This window comes from Pelmatolapia mariae, linkage group LG18, assembly GCF_036321145.2.
Source record: "Pelmatolapia mariae isolate MD_Pm_ZW linkage group LG18, Pm_UMD_F_2, whole genome shotgun sequence".
Classification (NCBI taxonomy): Eukaryota; Metazoa; Chordata; class Actinopteri; order Cichliformes; family Cichlidae; genus Pelmatolapia; species Pelmatolapia mariae.
Window position 1 is genome coordinate 12,652,563 of NC_086243.1, and position 11,473 is coordinate 12,664,035.

Genomic DNA, 11,473 nt, shown 5'->3' on the forward strand with positions numbered 1-11,473 from the left:
CTCTGCAAGGAAAGCATGGCGGCGCGCTGTTCAGCAGGACTTGCAATATCGTCAGGTACAGTGCTGAAGCCTTTCTCACTCATTTTCCAGCATACATACACACACTATTCATTCATTCAGCATCAGCGAGTTCAGCATATGAAGACCGCTTTAAACAAGTTAACGAGTTTCATTTGTTCCGTTTCACTTAAATAATGAAGACTTCAATCTGAGTGCCTGGGAATAACATTAATTCTAAGAGGCTGCTAAATTTCCAGACCGCCAGAGAGAACCAAAAAACAGTGACACCTTTACGACCATCTAGAACCAAATTAGATTTACCGTTTAACCTGCACGTCTTTGGACTGTGGGCGCAAAGCCCACGCAACGTGCAGCATCTCAAACATGGCTTTATCCATTCGTTGTTTAAGGTGATTTTATTGAAGCAACCCTCAGTAGAATTAAGCCCAGTGTAAAATAAGCATATAAGACTCTTAACATAACTGCGAACTGAAAATACAAACAACAATGAACGTATCCTTATTTAGGCTAAAACGGCTCAGTTGGTATACATGAGATAGCACAGGTGTACCTATTAAAGTGGCCACTCATTATTTGTGGCCTCCAAATCTTTTCTACACAGAAGGCTGGAAAAGCTTTATATGCATAATGTTCACATGGGTAACCAAAGAGATACTACTGGTTACAGAGAATTTCAAACTTCCAAACATCCAAAATGATGCTGACTTCCTTCATAAAATTCATAATGGATGCTTTTGTTTTGTTTGGGATGTTTTTGGGGTTGTCTGCATGCCAGGGAAAGTTTGAGAACCACTCTAAAAATCAGTGGTTTTTTGCATGCCTGATGCAGTATAAAAGAAACATTGTTTCTAATAATTGCTGAAGAGGAGACTAAAGAAAATGTGCTGAAAGTCTAAACTTCTTAGCACTTAATGAACCCTTTTTCAATTAAGAGGGCTCTCTTCATCATTGCGTTACTCTTCTTTTCTCTAGGAGTGGCCAGTTTTCTGCGCAGAGCTTGTCTGGGCAGCTGTAGTCCCCCCACAGCCTTACTGTGTCAGCAGCATCGACGTTTCTTCTGGAGGAAGTGGAAAAGTTCTCACAATGTAGTTCGTCCAGCTACTGTCAGGCCCGCCTATGCAGTACCCAAGGTACAAGTACCCTGCCTAAAATGACCCCCTTATTAGCTGAATCAACAACTGAACTTCTTATGATTCTGCTCAACATGCTGAGAGCAGTGTTTTTAATATCAGCAGTTGCAATAGACTGTAGGTAAAAGCTGAAATGTTTAACATATGCATATAGGTAGGTTAAGGGTCATCAGTGGAGATGAGGGATCTTGGGACTAGTTTAGTTAGGTTAATATAAGTTTTATTTTCATGGTCAAGTATGTCAACTCTTACTAACTTATGAGAGCTTTTTATATTATTCTACTGGAGTTTTTCAGTTAGGATTAAACACATGTTGGATAAAATGTACAAGAGGTGCAGTAAAAATGAATTAAGAGAATTAAAGGTACTCAGAATGAGAAACACTCTTAACATCTGTCATTTGAGGAGTTTCATTATTTCTTTTGGTTTGGACTCCAATCTCTAAGAAATAACTTCTTCTTTTTTTTTAAACTTTTATATTGAACTTACAAAACAGACTCATCTTAACATCCTGTCCTGCCTCTGCTCCCTTCCTGTAGCATATTGTGCAGCCTGACTATGTGCAGACTGGACTTGTCCCAGAATGGCCAGACTACATAGAAATCAAAGACAAAGAGCAGATCGAAGGCCTGACTAGAGCATGTCAGCTGGCCAGACATGTGCTGCTCCTAGCTGGGCACAGTCTGAAAGTAAGCATATTACTGCATGCCCTGTTTTTGTTCTCATGCCATCGAAAACAACACGAAGATAACAGCTTGTGCCTTTCAGGTTGGTATGACAACAGAAGAAATAGACTTCATCGTGCACAAAGAGACAATCAAGCACAATGCCTACCCGTCCCCTCTCAGATACGGGGGTTTCCCCAAATCAGTCTGTACATCTGTGAACAACGTGGTCTGTCATGGCATACCTGACAGGTAAGTGGGTGTTTCATTTCCTTTAGAATACTTTCCTTCCTTTTATTCTCTAACATTTAGTAAAAAACAACATTTAAATGAATGGTGGTAATATAATTCTTTCAGTATTACACTTTTGAATAAGATTTCATTGTTAACATGTCCTGCAGTCGGCCACTTGAAGATGGAGATATCATCAACATTGATGTAACTGTAAGTTCACTTCTTTCGTAATCACCCAGAGAAACTCACATACCATAGTGCATGCGATCAGTCAGGCCGGCAGTAATCTAATCAGTTATCACTGCCTCTTCCTGATAGGTGTATTTGGATGGTTACCATGGTGACACCTCAGAAACCTTCTTGATTGGTCAGGTTGACGAGGTTGGGAGGCGACTGGTGGAAACCGCCAGGCGTTGCAGAGATGAAGCCATCGATGCCTGCAAACCAGGTGCACAGCTTTGTGTTATTGGAAATACTATCAGGTACACACATACTCGTCAGCTGCATATTACATACAGTACTACTTTTCTTTCTTTCTTCATATATTTTTTTGTACTGTTTACAGTGAAATAGCCCATGCCAGTGGCTTCCAAGTGTGTCCGTATTTCATTGGGCATGGAATAGGCTCCCATTTTCATTGCCATCCTGAGATTTGGCACCACGGTGAGTTTGGGGCTGTAGTCAAATGTTAAATGTCTCTGTGAGGTCATAAGATAGTAGGCATTCAAAAACACGCTTTTGGTTTTATCCAAATTCACTTTTTATTTGATGTTTGCCTGTGCTGTTTCCCCTAATTTGATTCACTAAATTACCTTAACTTAAAACATCTTCTCTTCTCAGCCTGATGCTTTTTCTTTGCCGTCACTATTCTTCTCCTTTATTTTAGCTAACGACAATGACATGACCATGGATGAAGGGATGGCTTTCACGATAGGTAAGTTACACTTTACAGTCTCTGTGTGCACATTAAGATGATGCTGTTTATGAGTGTGGGGTTACTAATATCTGTTAATCTGTAGAGCCTATACTGATGGAGGGGTCTGCAGAGTTCAGAATCTTGAAGGACAAGTGGACTGCAGTTTCTGTAGATGATAAAAGGTACACAGTGCACAAATGAAGGCCTTTTTTAAATGGCATGCTATTTCCTGACTTTCAGGTTTCAGTTATTCTGATTTCTGTGCAGATTTATTTATTTAGCACTTTAATTCGAGAAATTTAGATGCTGGTATTGCTACTTTTAAACTCTGGAGAGCCAGACCTTTTTCCAATCTTTACACTAAACTAAAATAATTGTCTGCTAGTTCCATAAGCTGCACCCAAAAACATCAAAACTATTCCCCTAAATGTTGATCTCTTCTTTTAAGATCTTACATGTTTGTTTTGTCCTGCAGGTCGGCTCAGTTTGAGCACACAGTGGTTATCACAGCGGACGGTGTGGATATTCTCACCAAACTGCCAGAAGAGAGCAGTGCATCAAACTGATGAGCCCTAGAGTGCCTCAGCTGAAAATCTACACTACCTTTTGGGATGACAAGTGGAAGAAATAACGGAACATATTTTAATCTACACAGTTTCTATTTGTAAAGTAAAAAAAAGGGCTCTAGTAAATATAAAGAACTACACGTATCGATATATTTAAGTTGGCGTTGGAGTGGATCTTATTGAAGCTCGGTTTTGTGTATGAGTGAGGATTTTTAAAGTATTTAATTAAAACCTTGTTGGTTTGCTGGATCACAACATTGATCTATTTTTCTTTTTAACATGGTTAAATTTGAGCATGATGCAGTCCTCATTACAACACCTGTATCTGTTCTCTCAAGAAGACTTTCCACAGACTTAATGATGTCACAAACCCCACATTTCAGCTTCTTTGTATATTTTCTGTAAAAGATCTCTCATTGTACTCAAAATGCAGTTTCAAAGCCTTTTATTGTGATTAGGTGTCAAAATTCCTTTTTATTCTGTGTTAGAGTCATTTACGACAATTTAGTGAGACTTTTGAAACACGTGCATGACATACATCAGTTAGATAAGGTTGATGCTTGTTGATGACTGACGTTCTGTGGAGTATGGCCAGCAGATGGCAGCACACACCATCAGACATTGTATTATCACCATAGGTTTCTCATGTGCCAGATTGGTTACTTAAAATAAATAATAATAATAATAATTTGCTTCTGGCCCCGGGTTCACAATTGTAACTTGTTAAACATAAAAACATAAATGAATCAGTCTTAATTCAGATTAATTAATCAGTTTGGCACATCTATTCACAGGGCCAGAGGTTTACTTCACTTGACACACAAATATTTTTGTTATATGGTCATAAACTCTTAACATCTTTTTTCACTAAATGTAACAGATTCACTCACTGCACACTTCACCAACTTACGCGGTGAGTGGGAGAATTTGGACAAACAAGAGGTTAAAAAATTGTGCTCGAGGCTTTAAATTCCAGGCATAGCAAAATCCTTTTGTTCGACATTTCAAATTCCTCATCACTGTCTGCATCTTCTGTCTCCTTAGGTCGATTTAGCAGAGAAGAGTAAAGCAACATTGCAGAGCTGTCTTCTCATATGTTTGAGTGTTTGTACATTACGCGTTGTTGAAAATGTAAAACCTCATAATGCTGCTGTAATTGAGGCGGCGTGTTGAACTGATGATGCTTCAGGGAGGAAAAAAAGGGAAGAGCTACTGGATTTAAGCCTGCCAGAGGGCGTTTTCACTTCCTGCCAGTGTATGATCTGTATCTGTGTGCCCATACCAGTGCCACCTGTGGGCGAGGCAGGAAGGATTAATCAAATAAAGGTGTAGTCTGCACATGTCCATCCAGGAAATGATTCATGTCATTTTAATTTATGCGTGACACATGATAACAAGACTATATCATGATCATTTTTATGATATATTTTTTAAAATAAAAAAATCACATGTAATGTGGCAAAGAAAGCTTTCAAAGAAGTGAAGCAGTGTTCTGTTTACTGTAGCTCCCCCCCCCCCCCCCCCAACAATTCATCTGATTTTAGGGCAGGGTGTGTTGAGCTGTGTGTGTGTGTGAGCTGCCTGTGAATCAGTTCAAGAGTGAGGTAAACAGTTCTTAGTGATTCCCAAAAGCATGTGATTCATTTAGTATAAAGCATGACACAAATCTGAAAACAATCTTAGAAGGCAAAGGGGACAGGGGGCAAGGATCAGATACAAGTGCAAGCAGAGGTGAGTAAGAGGAAAGGTTTTAGGGAGGAACAGGGAGTGGCAGGCAGAGGTGTTGGTCTCTGGATCCGAATACTCTGTTCTTCACATTCTTTTCCTGCAAGTTGGGACTCATTCCTGATCTCATTTGAACTGCAGTTTTCCCAATAAATCCCTGCTTGGTTTTACATTTCAAATGGAACATTGACTATTTAAAAAAACAAAACACTTTCTATTGTTAAAGATGTGAAATCTGTACTTTACTTGCAAGTGCAAGTAAACTGTGTACATGTATTTGTGTGGCAATGCTACACCTGAGATCTAGAGAAGGGTTACAGGAGAACTTGTTTGCTTTTTGCCACATCATCATGTGACCATTTGTGAAACTGTTGATATGATTATAGTTCTTATAATGCAAGAGGTGGACTTTTGTCAATAGGATGCCAAAGTTTGTTATTTGTCTATGTGGGGAAAGACTGTTTTTTGTGCAATAAAGCAACATTAATCTTGTCTTAACTAGATTTGGTGTGTAGCACATGTGAGTTATGCATGCAGAAAGTATTCTCTGTAATTAAAGTATTTGACAAGACCTGTTGCAACACTTCCCATTTCTGGGATTTAAAGCCAAAGTATCAAAATGTTTAAAACTGAAAATACATGTTTGTAGCCAGAAGCCTGAATCTAAACCAGCGCTTTTCTTAAGTTTTAAACTGTCTGTTTTTGAGCTTCAGTTAATGTTTAATGTAGTCACACCAGCACCTTCTCCAAGAGTACATACAGGCTTGGTTTCTGGATTGGTGGTTGTTGAATTCTGACATTTCGTGTACTGGGTCTGCACTGTGCAATTAGATGTGCTTTTTTTTTCTGCAGACACACTAATGCTGAAGTTAAAGGCACATCTGATGCTCATATGACATCTGCATTCCTTATTCTACATCATGATATTTACCGCCTATTGCACAAAGTTGTTCTGTCATAACTGTGGAAGTAGATTAACGTGTTATGTTTCTCAGACTTTTTCACATTCTGTCTGTGCATACCAGCATTAATGTATGTGTGTGTGTGTCTGTGCGAGACAGCCAGCCTGCGATATATCACATGTACCTGTGAGGATCACCGCAGAAATTCTTGGTTTCCTTGGTGCCCTCTGAATTTATGATGTTAACACAATGATCTATCATTTTCAGACTTGTGGAGGCAGATCTGTCTCACTCACTCATGCACAGATGGCGTTTATTGAATCTTTCTGACTAAGAGTCTCAGTAGGGACTTAGTCAGAACACCTAAAGGCAAAACAAAAAGAGCTGAGTTTGTTGCTCGTTACTTGAACATTCACTGTACAGGACATGTAACTACATGATGACATCAATGGAATAAACTCAGCTTCTTCAGACTGAGGTTGCAATGAGGAAAAAACAACATAAATTATTTTAATGTGGTTTAGCAACAGGTATTTATTGGCAATGTTTATTATGTCCATTTGTTAGCATGCTAACGTTTGGCTATTGGGAGTAATTACACAAGCCCAGTCTGTCCCTAAGATTGTAGGTATTTGGTCAAAACCATCCTGGTGAAGTCAAACTTACTAGTTGGATCACAATTAGATCCCAAAATTACAAATGTACCAAAGGCAGTTCCTCCTACAGCTGCTGGAATACTTCAGTATAATGAAAGTGACCTAGCAAACATAAAAATGAGATTTTCACCCCTTGAGCTAAAATTCATCCACATATGTTACCTAAACTACTGTGCAAAAGTCTTCTGCCAGCCCTCATTTCTTTATATTTGCTTCAAAGGAGCCAGACTTGATCTTGAGAAGCAGTTCTCCAGACTTTTTGAAGATTTTCAAGTTTTGAGTTTATTTGTTTACTGACCTATTGCTGCCCTTTTGCGTAACTCAAGCATAGACAGCTAACTCAAGGGATGAATCTGAGTTGCATCTACAAATAACAGACAACATAGCAAAGAACAAATTTGAAATTGTATCTGCAGGGAAAAAATCTACTGTTCACTAAAGCTTCATCAGGAGTGGTTTCAATGAAAGGAGGTCAAGAAGCCATTGTTAAGGTAGAAGGAGAAAAGGCAGAGGTAGGTGTAATCTACACTGGGAATGCATGTATGCATGTATGGAAGAGGATATATCCTTACCATGGAACACTAGGCACTGGACCTTAACATTATTAAAGCAGTGCCTGATTATCTTGACAGAAAAGTCATCAAAATCCAAGGAAAAGCTTTGAATGTCCCTCAAGAAGTCTGGAAAACCTGGAGTTGAAAAACACTACTATATAAATTTTACATATTGTCCTGTAAAGAGACTTAATTCCTTATTTTGTATATGTATTTAAAAATCATCAAGGACAAACTACATTAATTATTATAAAATTGTCTCTATAGAGTATGTGTGTCACAAGTTATAGCTAATATGCAAGAAAGTAAACTGGAGTCGCCAGACTGACACAGGGAGGTTTTCCATTTGATTGATTTAAGGTGGAAAGCTTTCTCTTATGACCTCTGCACTGTTTCATTGTGAGGAATTCTTTCTGGCTTTTCAACAGAGTAGAAAAAAAATGAAAGAACCGATTTTGTGCTCTTGAGCCACAGATAAGTGGCTTGATTTGGGCTTGATCTGCTTGGCTTCTGCGTGTCTCGTTGTCCTTCCTGTGTCTAAACATCCAAAGCATGCTGTCAAAATAAGAGCAAGAGTGCAGTGTTATGTGTCTGTGTGTAGATGGTATGTATCGCCTGAGGCGGCTCCAAAAGGTCTTTGATAAATGGCCTCTGTCTGCCTCTGTTGTCTTCTGAGATGCACACTCCCACATAGGCATTATTCCCAAAAACACACTGGGAGCTCAATGCCCTGCACAATGCTCTCTCACAATGTCTCACAATGCTCAGAGAAACCGGTTATAGAGCTTAAAGCAATGGCCTTTCAGCTGTGGGTGCATGGGCCTCACTGGGAGGTGTGGACAAATTTGGGTAAGGATGGAAAGGCCTGAAAGGAGAGCAAGCTTCCCATTTCTTTATAACTCAGGGGAGAAAAAATCCAATAAACAATCTACCCAAATTTTTATTTACTTCAATCTACAGATGGTATTTAAATGAAGGTGTTCTGTCTTAACCAGAAAACTGACCCACTCAGGTTACCCAACATTTTTGAAGCACACCTGGACTCATCAATGCACAGCTACAGCCATCTTACATTACATCCCCTGCAGGACTGGGACATGACGTGTTGCTTATTTGGGAGAAAAATGCACAAAGGTGAGGCTGCTAGCATGTTGCAATTGCACTTACAGCAATTACTTCTTATTGACTGTAATCAATACACTCATCGAGAGAGATCAAGGATCTGTTACAGCCTACACTGTGAGTGTGTCTTCATCTCATAAGATATGCTAAGAAATTTGATCAATGCTATGAATAAAAGAGGCCAGTTAGAATGCAGATTATTCATTTGCACTTACAATATCATTTGCCTGCTTGCATTAAGCAGGTTAAGGATATTTACAGCCTTATGCACTCAGTGAAAGTACAGAGAGTCGGTGTGCTGCAGTTATGAAATATCTGCGGGTTGGTGCAATTGTGAAACCGATGTGTGTGTGTTTCTCAGTATCCCTAGGCTACATGTTTCTACAACACTCAATGCTCTCAGTTCAGTGTGCTACACCCACAGGTGCAGCTTAAGAAGTTTGGGGTGTGGCTTGGACAAGTTCAGGTGCTGCATTTGGACTTGCGTGTGCCAGAAGTTTGCTATCTGCCATTTTTCTCCTCTGGCACCCGGGGGAAGGGTTTTCCTGTTGTAACACTGAACATCCTGTCCCGTACACATGACTAAGATTTTAATTGTGGGTGTAGATCATTAAGAAAATATGCTATGTGTGTGAGCATATGAATTGTTTTTATAGAAAATGTCCACATTATTGTAATTGTTGAAGAAGAAAATCACTGACTGTTTAATGTTAGCAGCAAATAAACTGAAATTCAATGATGTTAAATTAATTCATCATTTGAAGATGGATGCACTGGTGAGATTGTACGGGACTTGTGCCTCTCTATTGTCAGGACAGTTTGTCACAAGATTGATGCTCAATAGTTACAATAGACGAAATGTGTGAGCTACACACACCGGCCACTTCATTAGGCACATCTTGCTGGTACCACATTGGACTGCTTTTGTTGTCAGGACTGCATTAATTCTTCATGGCACAGATTCAACAAGATGCTGGATACAATCCCCAGAGACTTTGTCCATACTGACACGATAGCATCACACAGTGGCTACAGATTGTCAGCTGCACATCCATAGTGAGAATCTCCTGCTCCACCTTGGTTATGTCTTTCTATAGGTTAAAAGCACTCTGGCCATTTTACTCTGACCTCTGGTATCAACAAAAGTTTTTCACCCAGAGAACTGCTGCTCACTGGACTCCTCTCTTTTTTTGTACCATTCTCTGTAAACTCAGCAGATTGTTGTGCAGGAAAGTAGATCCGAATTACACAGACTAGCTTGTCTGACTCCGACAATCAAGACACATTCAAAGTCACTTAAATCACCTTTCTTCTTCATTCTGAGTCTTGGCTTAAACTGCAGCAGGAGTTGCATTAGTTACTGTGATTGGCTGATTAGATAATTGTGTTAAAGAGTTGAACGGGTGTACCCAGTGGAGAGACCAGTGACTGTAGGACAGTAAAGGAGAAAAAGAAACAGCATGTAGTGAAATATGTGAATTAAAGAAAAATGATAATAAAATCTTTATGAATTTTCAGCAGTTGCAAAGTAAGACCGAAGGAGAACAGAAGTGGAATGAAAACATAAAAACACGAGAAGTAATGAGAACTGCCACATATAAACACAAACACACTTTAAACATGAAGGTTTAGTATAAGAAAAAATCAATTCAAGGCAAGGGTGAACTAAGCTAACCCACGCTGCTTTGCTCCACAGACTCCCGCTCTTATCAGTGATAAGGCTGACTGTTGTATCCGACCTTCTGCAGTCATAAATCGCTGACGGTTGCCCAGTTGGCATGCTCACCTTAAAAGCTCTACTGTACCAAGACAAAGACACAAATATAAAGTTGGAAGGCAGATGGCCACATGATTTAAAGATTCCACTAGATTAAGAATGAGATTTTGACGTGATAATATTATCAGCTGCCAAACATGTGACTGACCGAGAGAAAAAGAATGTTTTTAAACGTTGATTGAATTACCGTAGTCTCCTCTAACATTGGAATATCAAAAAAGTGCACCTTATGTTTACTAAAACCCCTCAAAATTAGGCTTTGTAATGTTGAACGATCCAATCATCAATCAATTTTTAGACTTAAATTAACAATAGACCTGTACAGGAACCACATTCTTCTTCTGCCCTTTCCCCTTTCTGCACTCTATTCCTCCATTATTTGTGCCTTTTATAGTACAGTATTTGGGCAGTTTCTTTCTCCCTCTCCCTCCCTGTCTGCCCTCTTTCTCTGTGGGCAGACAAAGCCGCCGTTGTCTGCTGATATGCTGCGTTGCGAGGACAAGCTTTGGGTCACCGTCTCATGGAATGCCTTGAAAATCATCTGGTGACAGAGTCTACTAATGTGTGGGTCTGTGCCCGCTGCAGTCTCTGGCTCCTTTTGACTCATCTAATGATTCATTACAGAGGACACAGGGCCCAGGGTGGTACCATCTGATCAACAGTGCCAGAAAGATTGTAAATTTAAATTGTGGATTGTTGTTGTTGTAGAGGCCTGCATATTTCTCTTTCTTCCCTTCCTGCGCTCAAACATTGTATGTTTCTCACATGCTGTTCTCTCTTCTCATCTGTCTCTTCCACTCCCTTGTCATTGTGTTGCCATTGTCTAGACTGTGCAACCAGTGCCAAGAGGGGGAATTAGTATCTACTTATAGCAGCATGTTTCACTCTTCCTCTCTCCCAAAGCTGCTGTCTCTTTCTTAATTAAATGGATGCTTGAAGTCGGTAGGCTCAGGCACAATTTGCTCTTATGTCACCGGATATCTTGACGATCTTTTCCCACTTGTGGGATTTTATGATGTATTTTGTTTTTGGTCGTTTCCAGGGGAGCTCACCAGCAGGCCTTATAATAGCGTTATACGGCCTAATTAGAAATTTACTATCAGATGCTGCCAGTGTAGGCACAAGCACCATTTTTCTTGCCATAAATGCGTTTTTAGGCAGACTCAGGCATTAGTGACCCAGTTAGATTACAGTATTGATCTACT

The 11,473-nt window shown here is 39.7% G+C and overlaps 1 protein-coding gene across 1 annotated transcript; it reads left to right on the top strand.

Annotated features, from left to right (window-relative positions):
- On the top strand, positions 1–5,056 carry metap1d (methionyl aminopeptidase type 1D (mitochondrial)). The gene is made up of 10 exons (XM_063461913.1): positions 1–55; positions 994–1,151; positions 1,691–1,840; positions 1,920–2,068; positions 2,218–2,260; positions 2,369–2,532; positions 2,616–2,713; positions 2,937–2,984; positions 3,070–3,148; positions 3,442–5,056. Exons 1-10 carry the CDS (start codon positions 16–18, stop codon positions 3,530–3,532), a joined length of 1,020 nt encoding a protein of 339 aa, XP_063317983.1. The 5' UTR covers positions 1–15; the 3' UTR covers positions 3,533–5,056.
- Positions 5,057–11,473: the final 6,417 nt, after the last annotated feature.

What these genes read in the sequence shown, in the direction of transcription:
- metap1d (XM_063461913.1), top strand. Translation starts at nt 16, where the DNA reads ATGGCGGCGCGCTGTTCAGCAGGACTTGCAATATCGTCAG. An exon ending in AGGACTTGCAATATCGTCAG is followed by an intron (nt 56 to 993) that starts GTACAGTGCTGA and finishes TCTTTTCTCTAG; the next exon opens with GAGTGGCCAGTTTTCTGCGC. An exon ending in GTTTCTGTAGATGATAAAAG is followed by an intron (nt 3,149 to 3,441) that starts GTACACAGTGCA and finishes TTTGTCCTGCAG; the next exon opens with GTCGGCTCAGTTTGAGCACA.